Source organism: Trachemys scripta, chromosome 13 (assembly GCF_013100865.1).
Source record: "Trachemys scripta elegans isolate TJP31775 chromosome 13, CAS_Tse_1.0, whole genome shotgun sequence".
Lineage (NCBI taxonomy): Eukaryota > Metazoa > Chordata > Testudines > Emydidae > Trachemys > Trachemys scripta.
This window is the reverse complement of record NC_048310.1, coordinates 30,310,115-30,329,615: the sequence shown is the minus strand read 5'-3', so window position 1 is coordinate 30,329,615 and position 19,501 is coordinate 30,310,115. Positions and strand designations below refer to the sequence as shown.

General features: G+C 39.5%; 1 protein-coding gene across 1 annotated transcript in view; it reads left to right on the top strand.

The window, feature by feature from the left end:
* The first annotated feature begins 286 nt into the window (after positions 1-286).
* TOX3 (TOX high mobility group box family member 3) overlaps positions 287-19,501 on the top strand; it is a 90,021-nt gene continuing 70,806 nt past the window's right edge. Inside the window, exon 1 of the mRNA XM_034788801.1 lies at positions 287-941. Within this exon, the coding sequence (XP_034644692.1) occupies positions 858-941 (84 nt within the window). The 5' untranslated portion in view covers positions 287-857. The remainder of the gene's footprint in view (positions 942-19,501) is intronic.

Below are 19,501 nucleotides of genomic sequence, written 5' to 3'. Positions count from 1 at the left end.
GGGCTCCGGGTGGAGGAGCGCTGGCTGGCTGGCAGGCAGGCAGGCAGGCAGCCGGGGCGCAGGGAGCGCCAGCTGCTCGCCGTGGGAGGGGTGGGAGCGCGGGCGCGGGGAGGGGCCCCAGTCCCTTGTTCCACCCGCTTCACTTATTCATCCCTCCTGGGGAGCGGTGCCAGTAGCGGCAGCAGCGGCGGCTCCTCTGCTTCTCCAGCACTTTGAACTCCCCTCAGTGTAGCCGAGGGGGGGTGGGAGCCCTCCCCCCTCGCCAGCGCCCTCCCCCACCCCACCCAGCCTGGCTTCACCCCCCTCCCGGACAGCGGGGCTGGGCAGCTCTTTCTCTCCCGCTTGCCTTGCAGCCAGGCTTGGATTGTCTGCGGGCAGAGGGGTGAGCCAGCGGGGCAGCCTTTTGTTCCCCCTCTGGCCGGCGAGCCCCTTCCTGGGGCAGGCAGGGCGCCGCGGGGAGAGCCGCTGCTGTATCAGCGCCGGGCGCGTGGCTTCTTTGTGTACAGCTGCTCCCGAAGGCAGAGGCAAACCCTGTGGCTTGGCACTGAGCTTTTTCAAAAAATAACAGCCCCTCCTGCCTCCCCGCCCCGGCAGAGAGAGACACCTACCTGGGCTGCTCCACCTCCTCCCTCTCCCTTGTTTACCTGCACTTTCCCACCACCTCTTTCTTCTCTCCCTCGGTCCCTTCCCTTGTCTGTCCCCCTTGCCTCAAAGGAAGATTCGGCTCCCTCGCTAGCTCCAGCAACTTGGTCCTTTCCCTGAAGCAGAGATCCAGGGAAGGGAGCTGAAGGTGGATCTGTTATAACCTCCCAGCGCTTTTCTCGAAGTGCACTTCTTGGACCAAAACCACCCCCAGCATGGATGTAAGATTTTACCCAGCTGCAGGAGACCCTTCCAATCTGGACTTTGCCCAGTGTTTGGGTTACTACAGCTACAACAAGGTGAACATTTCTGTTCTTATTCATTATTCTTCAGGTTGTTGTTATATTGCTTATCTCTGTATGTATTAGAGTTTGGTGTATGCCGGTGTGTGTGTGTGTGTATATATCAGGAGGTGGGGATTTTAAGTACTGATCCAGAAGGTTAAAACTTACTTTTCGAAACTGCGAAATGGGACACAATGTCCTTAAAAAGTTTAAATGCTCACTTTCCCCCCCCCCCCCCGGCACGCATTGATGGAGAGAGCCGCTGTGATTTTTGCTCTGTGAGAATATTTCTATCTCCCCCCAGTCTGAAAGGCACAGCTTTGTAATGGTGCATTTACATCTGTAAACGCAAATGTGTTACACTTTGAACAGCTACATCATGTTACCGCTTGTAGCGTTTCATTGGCCACAAGAGAATTACTAAGGAACCAAGTTTTCATCTGGGTAAAGGATCTTGTTTAGTTTTTTTTAAATATAACTTTCAGATGCGCTGCTTTCCCCCCGCATGTCGGGAAACAATGGACAGCTTCTTTGAGTCCGTAGTAGCAGAGTGGGATTTCTATCCAGGGCCAGCACTTCTGAAGTTTTCCATGGGCTGGACCCACTTCTGCTCCCAGTGTTATGTTATAGCAGAGTTCGGATGGAAATGGTGCTTCAAGACAGTGCATCTCTGTTGTGGGGGAAAGAAAGACATTATTCTAATAACTCGTTCTTTCAGATTATTTCAGATCAGTTTTATCGAGTCTCTAAGTAAAGGATTATTACAAAGTGGAGGATTATCTAGAGGTTTATGTACCTCAGCTGCTAACTTTAAAAGGGAATAAACATTTTGATTTGGATACTGTCAACGAAGTTGCAGTACTGCTTACTGTATTTGTTTTTCACACCTTTCTTGTGGCTTGTATGGATTTCAGAACAGATGTTGTTAGTCAGAAGGAGTAGATGTTCCCCAGTGGGTTGTAGCCCACGAAAGCTTATGCCCAAATAAATTTGTTAGTCTCTAAGGTGCCACAAGGACTCCTCGTTGTTTTTGCTGATACAGACTAACACGGCTACCACTTTGGAACCCAGTGGCTCAATTTATTTACAAAATATGTGTTTAAATAATATCAAGACAGTTTGTTTCACAAATTACCAAAATCTGGAAAATGTGAAGTTTAAGAATGATACTGTGACTCATGCTATTTTGAAAAAGACTTAGCTGTTTGCACTGCTGTGTGTCAATAGCACATTGAGCTATTAGCACTGGGCCCTCTCACATGCACATAAAGATCCCTTTCACACTGTGTTTTTCCTGGTGCTGTGTTTGCCCAACCTCTGGGGCCTTTTGTGATGTACTATATGAAATGTTGGGGAAAGAAAGGGTGCTGCACGAAGTATTAACTTACGTTAACTCTGATTCTAGAATCCTTTGTGAATGCCTCCTTAAAGTTTGAGGAAACACAGAGATCACTTTAAGGGAGAAATAATTTGGGATCAAAATAAATGGATGGAACAATATTTGAGTATGGAGAAACTTTCTCATGAAAAAATAACATACAAGTGGATATCACAAGTATACTTTTCTATTCCTCTTCAAATAATAATTCTAACTTCAATTGCTGCAATGTTGAAGGTTGTGAGTGCTTTTTTGGGGGGCTGCCTTGCTATTCAAATCATAGATATACTTTCACTGGGAGATGTAGAACAGACTTCCCGGGAAATGTACATGACTCACACGTTGCGCATGCTCTCAGCGAATCCAACACGGAGAATATTGGAATGCTGCTTTGTTAATTGTTAATATTAAAAGAAAACGTGAATGAAGATAACACGAGTGTCAAGCTTTGAATGCTGTTAAAGGCTTCAGAAATGCTAAAATGCCTAGTAAATATGCACTGTTGTTTGGTACACCAACTAATTTTGAAAACCTGAGTAATTTACTTGACATAAATTTATTTATTCATTAACATTTTTATGTATTATACACCTCATGTACTTATTTCAGGAGCCACTACAGATACTGTGTAAATTCTTTTTGATTCAGTGATTGTTAAATCCAAAATCTTGAATAGCTCCAAAACCAGAAGTTTGTTGTGTAAACTCAGTTGGTGCACATGCACATAAAGTTCACATCTAAAATCACCATACTCAATACATTTTTATTGTGGGCAGGAAAGGAAATAGTGCACATATACAGCAAACATTAGAAGTAACCAACTTCTTGACCTGTAAGATTTTTGGAAAACCTAATGCAAGTTCCATTTTTCTGTACTTGTTAACACAGTTTTGGTAAAGACTAGTAGGCCAAGCTTCAGCCTATAGCAGAAGACGTTTTTATGACCAGAGGAGAACTTGTAATAGATCTACATTGTGTGAGTTGTTACAGATAAAGCTTTGCATGTTAAGGGCCTGATCGTGAGCGGATGTGTGCACCCACAGTTCCTAGAGATGTTATTGGGATTGGTAGGTATCATTTCCCGTAAGGATCAGTCTGGAAAGCAATAGCATACTGTGCAGGTGTTTCAAGAACAGAAGTGCAATCTCTGATTGAGTTCCTAGAAGGGAGGCTCCTGTTCTATAGTAAGTTAGATTCGACTTCTGCCTATACTAAATAGCTCACCTAGTAGTTACTCTCCTGCATGGAAAATATACTCCCCACCCCTTAAAAACAGAGTTCACAAACGAAGGTTAGACTAGACAATCACAATGAGCTCTTCTGGCCTTAACTTGAAATGAAGCATATATTTTTTCTTATTAAGTTTAGTTTTGAAGCATTTCCCCCTCCCACTCCCCCCAGATATGCTTAGGCAAAATAAACTATTTTAGTCACTGGGCTCAATTGAAAGCATATAACTCAATGGTGAAATCCTGGCACCATTGAAGTCAATGGTACATCTCCTATTGACTTCAATGTGGCCATGGTTTCATCCCAGGTCTTTAAGACTCCCAGCTGAGTTCCCTGTCCACTGGACCACTCTGCCTCATTGTTACAATCTGTATTCATATTCTTTTTGTAATGTGCCAATGACATTACCTGTGACAATTGAGTTGCTGTGGAAAAAATTGTGTGATTACAAGTAAAATGGTTTCATGTTGGAACATATCACTGCATAAACAACACAGTTTCTATGAAAATATTGCCAGTATGATTAAAAAGTGTAGTTGACGATTCATGAGTCAGCCACTGCAAATTAATTGTTGAGTTATGATGTCTAAAAATTTCAACACAAGCACTGATGTTGGGTAAATACACTATAAAGATAATCATTGGAGCAGAATTCTCACTCTAACATAATGCTCTCACCCTCCGCCTAAGGGACAATCTCTCTGTCACTCCTCTGGAGGCCATGTGACTCTGCCTACCCCTAAACAGAGCTCTGGCATAAACGTCACAACCTAACCCTGAATCTGCAGGTATGCAGTACACAAGAAGGCTAACTTGATTTCTTCCACCAGAACAGTCTCTAACAGTTGCTACTCTCAAGCTTAATGTCACCCTGTTGGTTACTCAGTGTTGTGGTAATTATTTCCAAGGGGTAGCACCTTGATTTCGAAGACTATTAGTTTTGGAAATGAGATGTGCTTAAATACACTGCAGGAGGGGCCTAAGTTTAACTTCAAGTACTAGAATAGTCCAAGTATTATTATTTGTATTATAGTAGCTTCTAGATATTTCTAAATTAGGATTCTATTTTGCGAGGCACAGTACAAGCACATAGTATGCTCCAAAGGGCTTACAAAATAAATAGCTAAAGAGCAATAGGTGAAACAGAGGCACAGAAAGGTGAAGTGATTTGTCCAAGGTCACCAGCATAGCCAGGAATAGAACCAAGAATTTAGACCAGTGCCTTATCTGGTCCATACTAGATCTCATTTACTTCAATATGATTAGTTACAAATTTAAAGTGAAGTATGTGCTTAAATGCTTTTCAGGATTGGGACAGTAATTCATAAATTTTCCATACAGTTGTGACGGTAGTTGGGTAATCAAAGTACATAACCTGCCCCTCTGTGTGTTAGGACTGCTGGTGGTTCTCAAGGAGGAGACCCATCTCTGATTTGGTAGAATTGTATGAGGGACTGCAGAATGCCTCATTCTAGTTCAGGTCTGTTATATTTATATGCACTAAAAAAATCACCATAAAAGAGTTGTAAAAAAATTATTAAAAGTTGAAAGACACCAGCTGTTACACAATCTGCTTCTGTCTTGCTCCCTTTTATGGTTCTGCTGATAGAAAGTAATTTTGGATGTAGGCTATAGTATAATGTGTTTTTTTTTTCTAAATAAACTTTTTCCAGTTATTGAATAGATTACATGCCTTGAACTGAAAATGTTTATGGAACTTTTTGTCATAGAGAATAAGGAAGTCTGTATAGCAGCCACAATTCTCATGGTGCTTTTAAAAAAAACAAACCAAAAAAAATTCTCCTGGTGCTTAAGTGAGTTATCATATTAGAACTGAACAAAATTTGCTGTATTATTTAACAGTTTACATTTTTATTGAAATACAGTGTATTTATTCCATACAGATGCTCTTGAAGGTCAAAAATTTCAAATTTGGGTGCCTACATTTAGGCACCAAAATCCATATTTCGATGCCAGAGTTTGACGTTTTGGGCTGAAATATCTTGTAACTTATAGGTTTAACAATGAGTTTATCCTATATTTTAATAGAGGTAGAGAAGAGACAGCAGTAGCCTGGGTCATGGGGAGCCTTTAGTCTGGCTGTACAGTAGTGAATGAAAGGAAAACTCTGTTTCCTTTTGGTGGCTGAGGACCCCGGGCACATAAGCTGAATGCCTTAAGACCTATGCAGCAGTGTGCGTTTTCAGAGAGAAATATGAGTTTTAAGTTGTCTGTAACACTCTATTGCTGCTCAGTCATGTTTATGCTGATCATATAAACATAGGTTTCACCACATGTCCCAGACAACTTATCTAAAGACAGTGGTTATGAGATGGGGGACAATCCAAATAAGGGTCTGTGATCTCTCCCCTTATCACCTCTTTTTGGATTACCATTTTATCACTAGTATAGTTCAGTGAAACTCCTGGACAGCTGACAAATTTACTGAACTTTCACTTGCCCAAAATGGTAAACAGATCTGTCAGCATTTCAGCACTGTACAGGCAACTTCTGTGGGGAACAACAGAATAGTGCAAAATGTGTCCCCGACCTCTGGGGACCAAGAATATTCCATCTGAGATTCCCTTTGCTCCAAAGAGGCATGAATTCTGATATCACTGAAACCTTTGTCAAGCCAGTGTGCTTTACTAATATAGGCTTCATGAGGAACAGTGAAAATCCAAAAGTAGAATAAAAATTACCGTTTGTGCCATCACTACCTCTTACAGTATGTTGTCTTTCTGAAGAATGATCTACAGCTTTTCATGACTTGAGTCTTCTTGAACAGCTAGCTTAGAAAACAAGCCCCCTAAATGTCAAGGGCAGCAACTTTACAAAGGACTATGTTGTTTTGAAGGAGCTTGTACATAGTGGTGACACTAATTGGATTGTGCAATGTATAATTTTTTTGTTCAAATAATGCAACTTCTGTATTGAATAAACCATTTGTATGTATGACACAGGGAGAAATTGGTTTTAAAAACAGTTAACATAGCAGAAGCTGTTTTCTCTTAATGATTTGGCAGCAAGTTTCATTACAACTAATTACAATTTAATCAGCAAGGACTTTTAATGAAGTACAATCGTGTAAGAAAAGTAAAGTGCGATAGTTTATTGTTAAAGGTTTTCTGAAGTATGTTTACTATGGCATATGAAAAGCCCAAACAGGTATCATTTAAAAATATGAAGTGATAGTTTGTAACAAATTTATTCTCATAAAAATATTTCCAAGAACGGGGAAAATTATTTTTAAATATCCTTTTGAGACCTGTTCTCATAAGATTGTTTACTTTAAATATTATTCTTTGATATAAAATGGTCACGTTCAGTGCTACTGAGGAAGTGAGGTGAAATTTTGGTAGCAATATTACAGGTAATCGTTTACATTCCACCACAATGGCTGGGACTGCCATTTACAGTAGAATCTCAGAGTTACGAACTAACCAGTCAACCACACACCTCATTTGGAACTGGAAGTATGCAATCAGGCAGTAGCAGAGGACCTCCTCCTCCCCCCCCCCCCAAAAAAAACCCCCAAATACAGTATAGTACTGTGTTAAATGTAAACTACTAAAAAAAATAGGGTAAGTAGCATTTTTCTTCTGCATAGTAAAGTTTCAAAGCTGTATTAAGTCAATGTTCAGTTGTAAATTTTTGAAAGAACAACCATAATGTTTTATTCAGAGTTACCAACGTTTCAGAGTTATGAACAGCCTTCATTCCTGAGGTGTTCGTAACTGAGTTTCTACTGTATTATATTTTTGCACAGTGCCTAGCACAATAGGCCAAACTGGTTGTAGCCTTTAGGTGGTACTTATTGCAATGTAAATATTATAATTATTACTGATTTGTTGTGTTGTAGCCTTGTTGGCCCAGGATATGAGACAGACAAGGTGGGGTGAGGTAATATCTTTTAAGTGGACCAATTTCTCTTGGTGGAAGGGACAAGTTTTTGAGCTTTATTATTATTAGTGTTACTAATAATGGATTTGAGTAGTTTCATTGAATTCAGTAACACTATAAAAACACCCAAGTTATGTAGACATAAAATAGATAATTCAGTGGGATTATTCAAATGCCTAAATGTTTGCACAATCAAGATCTTAAGTGCACAATATGCCCTTTTGATCTGTAGACTCCCATTGCTGTTTACAGCATGATGTAAAATTGGGTACTGCACTGACAATATGCAGCCAAATATGTAATGGCAAGACTGAGTACTCAGATGCTTAAAACTCTTATCTGATAGCAGTTGTCCATACTGTTACCTCTCTATCTTATGTATTTATAGAGTGCCAGTCACCCTAGTATCTTGGAGATGATTTCTACCAAAATTGAGAACTCCAGGGAGAAAAACGAATCAGGAATTTAGATAACAAAGTCACACAAGAACCTTCTGGTCTCTATGATTGTTAAATTAAGATGAAGCCTTTGATGAGATCATGTTTGCCCATTATTAAATGATTATTTTTATAATAAGGTTACCATTTCATATGTTTCCTTGTGTCCTAGCGCTTGTCAGCCCAAATCCAAATGCTATTTTTTGTGTGTTCTGTCTACTTGAAATGAAAACAACATATTGAAAAATACAGAAATTTAATACAAATATTGAACTTGTAATAACAGAGGGGAAAAATCAATTATTCTAGAATTACTTCTCAGATTTGCAGTTTTCATATCAAAATAGATGGTTTATTTGACAACACTTGGTGTATATATAAAGTCATTTTCACTATTTCCCCTGCATAGTCAGTTAGCTGGTCCATTTCTCATTTGTGAGCGACCCCTTATAAACATCAGCATGGGAGCAGAAAACCCTCCTATAAAGTTTAATAATTTCCTCTCCTCCTCTTCTTCCCCCCCCCCCCCCCAAAATTAAGACCTATTATTAGGCGGTTCTCTGTCAAACAGGAATTTTTGAAATTGGTCAATTAAAAAAAAATTCAAGTTGACTGTGCCCCTTTAAGCTGATATAAGATTTCTTGGATAGAAATACAGTGTGTTTCCTTTCACGAGCATTTTTGGGTTTTAACTTTGTTTATACTCATTTAGGTCTGATCCAATGTGGGAATTGTTTCATTGACATATATGGGCACGAGATCGGGCCAATTCTTGGTGTTTCATGGGAAAAATAATTTGCAACTCAGTATTTTGTTTTTGCTACCGCAAAGTAGAATCCTTCTCAATGTGTGGTTCATCTTGACCCTGCATTATTCCTCTTAGCCACAAGTTTGCACAGGGATAGCCAAGAGCTAACTCTGGTGAAGGAGAGGTGGATGTAGCATACACAGAAGGTAAAGAAAGGTATGTTAGTGTGCGACTGGGCAACTGCTAGAAGCAGGGATCTGTTTGAGTTCTCTTCCTGGATACTGCAACTGTTTTGGTTTGGATCTCATCAGCTGCTGGTCCTGGAAGTTGCTGTGGAGAGGCAATGGTACATCTCTCCTTCTCTTTCTCCCCATTAATGTATAAAATGAATGATTTGGGCCTCAATACCTTTACATCTGCATTTTCTTATCTTCAGTTAACTCTCACCACTAAGACATCTTAATGGAACTACCACATAAGTAAAGATACATGTGTAAACGAGATTCAGAAGTGCATAGCTACCTGTATTACAAAGTCAATTGTCCTTTCCTATTTTACTGAAAAATGCACCCAGTTTTTGGAGTGAGTGCCTTCTTATGGGTTGAGCTTTTGTGGATGTCTCTTATACACTAAAGTAAAACAATAGTAAAGTTTACATGTAATTTTCAGTTTGAAAGCTACTTTCCCTTTCAAACAGTAATTGCAAATCCTTTTGTTGTTGTTGTGAAACTGCTTTTAAAATTTTATTAAGATGATGATGATAAAAAAAATTGTGAACAGAGTTTGAGCATAGAAGTTTCTGGTTATCAGGGAATAACATACAGATTATCGAGGGTGCAAAGTTTGGCTTAAGATCAGGTGGCATGAGGAATACATAATCTGCAATATCCCCGATTGGAGGTAAAAGGTTGATGGGTCAAAGTACAGACATTGAGATATGAGGGTATGAAGTTCATAGATTGTGTTCGGGTGTGGACTATAATGAGTGGATATGATGATGAGGATGGATTGACCCTCATTTGATGAGATTTAATGTTTAGGGAGTTTATGGTTCCAGTTCATATGATCCAACGGAGAAGGTCACTTGGTCCCTTTTATGAAACAAACTCTTCACACCTGGTATAAAAACCAGACGTTCTCATTTGCACTTCTACTGGTGATCCTGAAACTTGGGGGTTCTATTTAACACTGAGAATGGGCACGCCATTTGCATTGAAATCAAGTAGTTTAAAAAGAAAAAGAGAGAGCGTAAGAAAATTAGCAAACATTTCAAAACTGGGTACCTGAAGTTAGGCACCTGAATCCATATTTAATCCCTGCAAACACACATGTGAACAATTTTATGTGCATGAGTAATCCCATTAAGATCAATGGGATAACTTGCATGTGTAAAGTCAGTCACATATGTAAGTGTTTGTAGGATTGGGGCATATTTAAATACCTAAACATTGATTTAGATGCCTAATTTTAATGTGAAATATTTTATGATAATTGTGCAAAAATTGACTGAGCAGCAGAGAAGAGCTGCTTATTTTCAAAGCAGAAGATATTTATCTCATGACTGAGCTCTTTTACAGTTACTCTATTTATAGTTCTCATGCTGCTTTTATAAATAGCTGCGTTTCAGATGGTTTAGGAAATTGGCATACTCTGTCTTATTCATAAAAGCATATTTGTTAAATTAAATTATACTTTTAGTCATAAGCTAGTTTCTGATTGGCAGAGGTTTGTCTTTTTTTTTTTTTTAAGCAGTTTCAAGTTGGTAGAATAAACAGTATTGAATTTAATTAAGTTAAGTGTTATTTAGGTATTGGAAAATTGATATTCAGTATGCTTTAGAAAATAGAATTTTTAAAAGAATAACTTTGTTAGGTCTTTAACCTGTAAGCATAAAGATACAATACTACTACTAATAGACAAGAAACTATGTACTAACTACAGAGATATAATTTCACCGATAGGTAGTAGTAACACACTCTGTGGTTGTGGTTTCTCACCGTAACGCAGGATGGAGTTTCTTTCTATTGCATTGTTTAAGATGGTTAGAAACACTTTAACCTTACACTTAAACAGTTACAAGTCAACTTCTGCCCTAGATATGGGCACTTAAGTCCTAGTTACTTCAGTATAAATTACAAACATATATGAGAGCACAACTTGGGCCTACAACATGAAACATTTATGTTGCATATAGTCATGGATCTCAGTGGAAACAAATACTTGTACGTGTGTAACTGTGAAGTCTGTGACGCTCTAAGAATTTGCAAAACTATATACAATATGATGAATTGTCATGGTTGACTTTTTGCAGAAGAACAATGTATGCTTTGTGGTATAAGCTTTTTTTAAAATAAAGTCAAGCAACATGTGCTCCTGTTTTCCTTTCTTTCCAATATTTCTTTTAGATACACACTTTAAGGCATCTTTCCTCTGCCACAGTGATGTAATGGGGCTTTAGTGTGATTGAGAGTTAGGCCCAAGAAGCATGTGTATCAAGCGTATGAGTGTATATAGATGAATTACACATTACTTCCGATGGTGCAGTCTGACATTCTAAGCTAAACAGAGGCTTGCATGGTTGCTTTTTTGACAGAGATCTACCTGTTGTTTGTGGCATAATATATACAACAGATAATTTACGCCCTCTGTTTTATTCTGGTATCTTTGTCTTTAGATTTCAGCATTTGAAAAGCACATTTCAGAGTAGCTGGGCTGTATTACTCATGGAAGATGTTTACAAAAAAAACATCTGTAGCTTGTTGAATATACATATAGAATTGTTACTCCAAGGACTCAGCTGATACTCCCCTACAGAATTATGCATTCTTCATGTGGGATTTGGAAAGTTCTAATATAATAGTCTTTTCTAAATTGTATATGAGCAGATGACTTGATTCACTGTGGCTGGCTCTGGGGGAGCCTAGCAGCACCCCTAGATTATTAGGAGCTGCTTCAAGAGAATGAGGATTTTTGTCTGGTGAGGGCAGGTGGTGATTTGCTAGCAGAGGACAGTTTTATGTTGTATCTTTGGCTCACAGTAGTAAATACTGCCTGGGGAATGTTCTGAACCAACCTACTCTTCGGTTGTCATGCCTCACCTCTGATAGTGCTTCCCACTTTTGACCTGGGTTGGCTGGTTCTAGGTCATACCAGCCACTTTAATTACTTTTAACTCCCCCAAACCCAGGCAGACTTTCACCATCCAGGCCTGAGGTATGTCTGTAAAAAACAGCATAATCCAGGGCTAAATATAGCCCACAGGGTTTAGCAACAAGTTGTACAAAAGGAAATCATATTTGTTATGCTAAATGGAAGGATATGGCGAGGTAGACAAATGACTAGGTACCATAGATTTACTTTGGCACTGTACATATGCAAAGCCATTTGTGGGATAGTTCAAATTTGCAAGCTTGAGATGAGTCTTGAACTTTCTACTTGAAATTTAGCTCTGCTCTGAAAAGTCACTGTAAAAATGGCATTATGCGGTTCCATGGTTATTGTGTCACAGTGATTTGCAGATCTAATTTGCTCATTAAGTAACAAGATGTTTTTACTAAATGCAAATAAAACAGGGCTCTTTCTGTCTTCCATGTTATGAAGTATATGGGAGTTCTGCTTGAGTGAGGACTGCAGTATTTCGTTCTAATTTCCAGTTGCAGAACTGGATTACTGGTGACACAACATAGTCTAGAAAGTCTTTTGCCTATATTACTATACCCATATCTTTAGTCAGTAGGAGTTCTGCTTGAGTAAAGGTCACAGCATTTGGTGCTTTAACAACTCTGATGATGATGTGTGAACCAGAAAAGAATCCAGCTCCCTCACTTATATAGATGTGTTGACTCTGTAGGACTAACAGGAATAAAATAAACGTATTCTTCAGAAAAGTTTGCAGCGATGACTTGTTATGCACACAGAGATGAAAATTGTTGAGTCAGAAAATGACACTTTTTATATAGTCCCTTTTTTAAAATGTTATTCGAATTTAAGGTTCTGACTCAGTTGAAATGAGCTTTCATAGCGCCACAAAAGTGGTAAGAGGCTACTTTTTATTGTGAAGGGTTAGGACTCTTTCTTTGCCTTTTCTAGAGTCATTGAATTTTTTATGGCATGCTTATGGTCCTAGTCTCCCATATACCTACTGTATATGACTTTCCGGCCTATTCAATGCTTGCCATCTCTGCATCACATTTCATACTGCTTGGCAATATGCATATGCACAATTATTTCTAAATAGATGCTTTTAAAAGTTATCTCATCATGAGAAATGAACAGTATGGTGTGATGATAAAGAGCTTGATTCATGTGATGTGTGAGCTTTATGCTATTTTAGACTTCATACACCTGCAGAGTTTCTATGACTCAAACAACTCATAATAGGCCAAATTACAAAAAATAAGGACATCAGAAGAGTTGGATAGGGTCTAGAAATCACAAAAATGTAACAGGAATCTCTACGGCCTCAAACTATATAAAGTACTTGAGTTTCATTTATTTTCTGCATGGATGAAAACTGACATCAGACATATTCCTTGCTGTCTCCTGCAACTACATTTCTTCCTCACAAAATGTAAACTTTTTCATTTAAAATAAATATGAGAATAGAAAGGAGTGTACAATTTCTGTAGAGTAAAATTAGTTCTGGACCTTCATATTCACTAGTCCAGATTGATGGGTTGCAGCTGCTCTTGATGAGAGACAGGTAGTTCCGTTGTTGACATCTGGCCCAGAATTTTGACAGCAAGCATCTCCATCTCATACCTCTCACCATTATTTTTATGCTTTTTCCCTACTTCTTTCTGCTGCATTCCTCACCTTCATTCCCTGCTTTCACATTTCTTTGTGAAGAGGTAGTCATACCAGTCTACGTAAAATTCTGAAAAGGCCCCATATTTTTTAAGAAAGGAAGATATCTGTGGCGAACCTGCAAGAAGGGTGAAAATAAAGGAGTGAAGGGTTGGGGAGCGTTCCTACAGTTAATAATTTTGAGGTTGATTTGTCTTTGGTATTCCTAGGCTCTGAAACCTGCAGTTTCTGGGACTGAGGATGTCTGCCGTCTTCCCAGAGAAGGAGAACTCCTCATTCAAAAAACAGAATATTGATGGTAACCAGACAGAAAAGGAAAAAATTGATTAATCTTTTTCTTCTTTCATTCTGATAGCTTCTGGTACCGAGCAAGGGAGCTCACATTTGTAGCACTTCTCCCTTACTTTAGTAGTTCAGGTTATCGAAGTTGTTAGCACGGATGCTGCATTAACATCCTTGAATTTAGAAACACGAAGAAGATTTCAGACAATGCATCTCTGTGTGGGTGGTAGTGAGTGAAGGGGAAGAGGCAGTTATTCTGTTCCAACCGCAGAACTTTTTCTCTTGGAGAAAAGCTCTTCTCTTAGAAGTTCTTATTCTGAAAAGAAGGATCATGACTCTTCCAGACATTTAACCTAGAGAAAGCACTGAACTTTGTGCTAAAATTTGTCAAAAACGTGTGACTCCCTCTTCTCCAGCTCTGGTTTCCAAAGTAATCTAAGAGCAGGAGAAACTGGATAACATCATGCTCCCACACATAGCTGTAAGTTCTCTGATGGAGAATCTCTGGCAGGTTGAAGACAGAAATAGTTCTCATACTTTCACATTTGATCGAAGCTTCATAAATAACTTGCTGAAAAATTAAACGGGGGGGAGGGGTACTGTAGGAATATTAGCTATCCCAGGCTCCGCAGACCTGTGTTCTAGTCCCCCAGTTCATAGGCATCCATGATCTGAGAAGTTAAGGCCACTCCCTGATGCTGTTTGGAAAATAAATGGAATCTGTGACAATAATCTGTGCTACAAGATCATCGCACAATGTTAGTAACCATCCATCTGGCTGTTAAAGCACCAACTTCCATACAACAACAACTACATGCAATGTCTCAGCCTCACCACCAGCAGCAATGTATCTGCCTGGTAACGAAAATGGGCTATACAGCTATAAACTAAGTCATAAGACCTGTGTTCTTATTTTATGAAGCGACAACCATTATGTTCTTCTACAGCAATAAAACATACAGAATTGCCTCATGTGACGTGTCCCTGCATTCTAGGATGTTCTGAGTTCCAGCAGAAGGATTGGCTAATCTGGTGGGAGCAAGAAAGGTTATCTGCTTTGACAAAGCAAACCAAAGATGGGACAATAATCCAGAACCTGCAACAGAAGGATTTTAGAAATATCCATCAACCGTCAGTGCAGAATTTCAAGGAAATTAATTTTTTAGAGGGCAATCAGGTCAACCCGTATTGTTTTGTGAGTCCACATTGTCAGACTGGAGGGAGGCTAAACTGGCTAGTGAAAGCATGAACCGATATTTCTGCAGATTGCTGTGTGAAGTCAGCAGTTAACAGATGTTTTTTGTGTAATTTATAGTGATTCCATCACCCGCTTGGTTCATTCATAACACAGGAGAGGGAATTACAGACAAAGACAGATGACGTCAAGCCTGGTAGATAATCTCCTTGGTATCCCGGAAGAGAAACCAGTTTCTCCTCTGGAGGCATGCTCGATCATTTACTTAATTTATTTTGCCATCTCTAAAAGATAATAGGAGGTAGATGGCCAATCCTAGATCAAATAGGTGACTTGTTTTGTTGTGAAGAATGATTATGAATGGAAACTGCAAGGGCTCTGCTGTGGGCGATTATCAGGCATCCCTGGACTTGGAAGGATCACATTCTTGTTTAATTAGAAACATCTTGAGTTTTGCTCTGAGGGATGATTATCTACAATACTATTCTCTCCACACTGAATTTATCTCAGGTCCAGAGTACTGTATAGTGTCCTGCTGGGGGGAGTATCCAGGAGCCTAGAAGGAAACTATCTATCTAAAGAGATTAAAGGAATTTTCCTTCTTACATTAGATTGTTACTGATGACACTTCTTATGGGTATGGGGCAGATCTTCAGCTGGTGCAAATTGTCAGAGCTCAAAATTGAACTTCAATGGTTTACATCATCTTAGGGTATGGTCCATGGAACTTGAAGTGGTTGTTGGCTCAGGAGAGATGGTTCCTTTAGCGGTGTTTATAAATCAGTAGCCTGAGTTCCAAGGTTTGGGAAGTGTTCATGACTCTTTAAGGCTATGCCCTTAAGAAATGAAGCCCTCATTAATTTGGGCAGTGGAAAAGAATAGATAACTCTTCACAGAGGTATGTGAAGTGAGTGTGAGTTCAGCTGTCCCTGTTTGTGTCAGACTGTCTTAGTTTTGTGGAAAGTAATTAGAGCTGGAAATTAGCACAGTGTGTGTGTGTCTTTCCCTTTTCTTAGTCCACAGGGATAGACGCACCTTAGCTCTGATTCCACTAATGTAAAAAGTGGTTTGCAAGATGCAGAAGGGTTTGTCCATAAGCATTCTAGGAATTCCACCCTAGGTACTGCAGGCTGAGTTTGATCCTGTACAATTTTCAATAAAGAAATAGTGTTCTTTCCCCATGTTTGGATTGAAAGCTGGATACTTAAATCCATCCTGACCATTGACATGGGTAGTTTGCGTGTGGCAGAGACAGGAAAAACTCTGTTTGCCTAGCAAATTATTCAGCATTTTCTAGTTACAATGTAGTCACTGATATTTTTATTGAAGGCAAACAGAACTGTTGATGGTTATATATATATATATATATATATATACACACACACAAGTGATCATATAGTTTATCAGATACAAAAGTAAAGGATTACAACAGAGTTGAGACAATGTAAGTGAAAGGTTAGAGTAACTACATGTACTGTTATAAAAGTTATATCAAGGATACATTTAGAACTACTTAATTCCATTATGACCATCTATCCTCAAATAGTCCACTAGCTAATCTGATTCAGGCATAAATTGTTCCATTTCATTTAATGGTTTTATTCTTGTCATCCTCATATGCATAGTAGGTATTTGTTTTTGCAGCCATTGTAATTAAGTGCAATTTTTTGGCTTCAGTTACAAGGATTCTTCTGCCTTTGTTTAACTTCAGTAAATCCGGACATTGCCTTAACACCATAATTAATGGAATTTGGAGATTCTTGAAATGGCTCTTGTATCCATTGTCTAACAGCACATCAGAATTCTTTCAGTTTTGTACATTCCTGGAAGAGAGATAAAATGATCACTCATACCATGGCGCACTTGCTAGAATTTTCTTGTGAGTTTTGCATCGATTTTGCTTTTTTAAGACTAGTGTACGGGAAGTTTCCATAAAAAATTTCCCACCTCCCACAAAGTGGGTGAAGTTGTACTATTCATAGTGATTAGGATTATATCCTCTGAGATATGCTGGTCCTTTTCCTTTCCTAACCTAGTGTCACGTTGTCAGTATTGCCCTCTAATTCCATAGAAAAATATGTAGCTGTGTATTTATTTATTTTTATCAGAGATCAGATTATTTTATAATTTCCTAGCATAGTCCTCTTGTTGGGATATTGATAGTTTAAGCTTCCTCCAATTTCTTTTCTTCATTTTAGAAGGGATCACTAAGCAAATCCTGTCCACCACTTTCCAATACTTAAAAATTCACTTCTGCCACGAGCCTACAGGAAGAGAGGGGAACTAAAGAAAATATTAATGAAAAGAAAAACTATCATGATGTGTATATGCCTTACTAAGTAACTGCATTATATGATTGTCAGCCCACTTTTCCCCTCCTTTATTCCCCTCTCTTGACTGTTTAGGTCTCACACGTTGTGCATGACTGATTTAGATTTCTTTGGGGCCAAGGACATGCCTTCATTTTCTTTTTGAGGTTTCTGTCATATATTTGGGTACTCTATCATCATCATCATCACCACCCATCATCCATTGTTCATCATCTATTATGAATTCAGAGGGTATTCTCCAACAGGTAAAATGGAAAAGTTCTAATTTAAGCACGAATTTAAATTTAAGTACTAATTGGTATTAGTATTTATTAAGGAAGGCTTGGACAAAGGCTAGTACTTCAGAATCCACACTGCTTCTTTAGTGCAGTTCAGGGGAAAATTATCTGGTCATTAGATGGAATTCCTCCATCTTCTTGTGGTCTCTTTCTTAAGAATATGGCTCAGTTTGTTGTTGGAGTAAAGGCTTGATTCTAAGGCTTTGACGGCATCCAAATGGTGATAAATGGGAGATATGGGGTTTATTCTAGGTTTCACTTGAACACTACTTATAATACGATTGTATTTGCTACTCCTTATATGTCAGAGGGGTGAGTTGTATTTGGGGATGGGGGGGGGAGAATAAGAATTAAGAATATCAAATCATCTGTTTATCCTGTGAAGAGATCCTAAAAAAGGAGCCATGATGTACAACTTTGATTCCCAGATGGATTAATGGAGGAATTTTGGAGGCATGCTTGCAGAAGGGATCTCTGGCCTGATGATCAAAGTACATTCCACAAAGAAAGTGGCCTCTTCGGGGTTGGAGAGATGAGGGGAAGGAAATCTGCAAATGCCCATTTAGTCGTCTTCATTTTGTTTTACCACCATAATATAAGTTTTCTCTTTCTCCCCCTACCCCCTCCCTCAGAGTGAGAGAGGATTGCATTTTGTCATCTGGTGGCTGGTCCACAAAAAGGAAAAGGAACTTACTATGACTTACATGCCAGGGAGATTTTCCTTTACCTCAAATGGTACATGGCTGTGTTTTCAAGCTGAAGCACTGGGATTCCAATCCCAGCTCTGCAGGTGTGTGTGTTTGTGTGATTTACCTAGTAATTGTGACTGTTGTCTGCAACATATGGATTTGTTACACCAAGCTGGACACTTTTTTGACTCTGCAGTTGTGTGTTCAGCCATGACATCCTGAAAGCAATGATTTCTGTTTAGCTCCACTTAATCTTGCTGTAAGAAACTGCTATTTAGAGCCCATCAGCCTGGGTTGGTGGATCTAACGGTGTAGAAAATAACAGTGTGTAAAGGCTGTTTATCTCAGATACACTTGTCTGGAATATCCCACACGGATATCTGTGCACTATTTTATACATCTGAGTGTTAGGGCTGCTGTTTTCATAAATGGTTTTTATAATTCTTTGTTTCCCTTTAATGATTACGATACAGTAACGTAGTTCTGATCCTCTTTAGTCAGTTTTTATTACCTCTGAGCGCTGGAGTAATCTCTTCTGGGGAAAAGCTAGTTGAGAACTCAGGTACCAAACTTGTAGGCTAGTTCTCATAGATCCTGCTACTTTTAACTCACAGAGAAAGAAATTACAGTCTGTCAGTACAGACTTGGAGAGGCAGAAAGTGTCTTTATAAAAAAGAGTGCTACTTTCCTAAGATAAAGGTAATGGAAAATAGGTTTCTTGATAGAAAAATGTTACTTTTATAGTAGATACAAATTAATGCATTCTTCCTGTCCTCCTTCTCCTGTGTAATGCTGTCCCCGTTTTGGATTGCATACTGATGGGGTGCTGTAACAGATTGTAGGGACTCGTACAAAGAAAGCTTAGAATCCAGTTAATTTTGAAAGGGGACACAAAGGTTGGGTAATATATTTTCCTACACTAGTTCCCGATAAGGTCTTTGTGAAATTTAATTGCAGGGCCTAAACTGCAGAAAGCGAGGGCCTACATTTTTCTAAAGTGACTAGGGTTACCATATTTTGTGCCTCCAAAAGGAGGACACTCCACGGGGCCCTGGCCCCGCCCCCAGCCCCGCCCCTCCCCGCCCCAACTCCGCCCCCTCCCCAAAGTCTCCGCCCCCTCCCCTGCTTCCCGCGAACATTTAATTCGCGGGAAGCCTGGGCAGGTAAGGGGGTGTGTGGGGGGAGGAGGTGCGGCCCAGGCTGGCCCCCCCGGCGGCTCCAGCCTGGGTCGGCTCGGGCCCTGGGGTGCCGGCCCTGGCCCCCGGCCGACCACCCCCGGCCCGCCCAGCATTGCCGGCC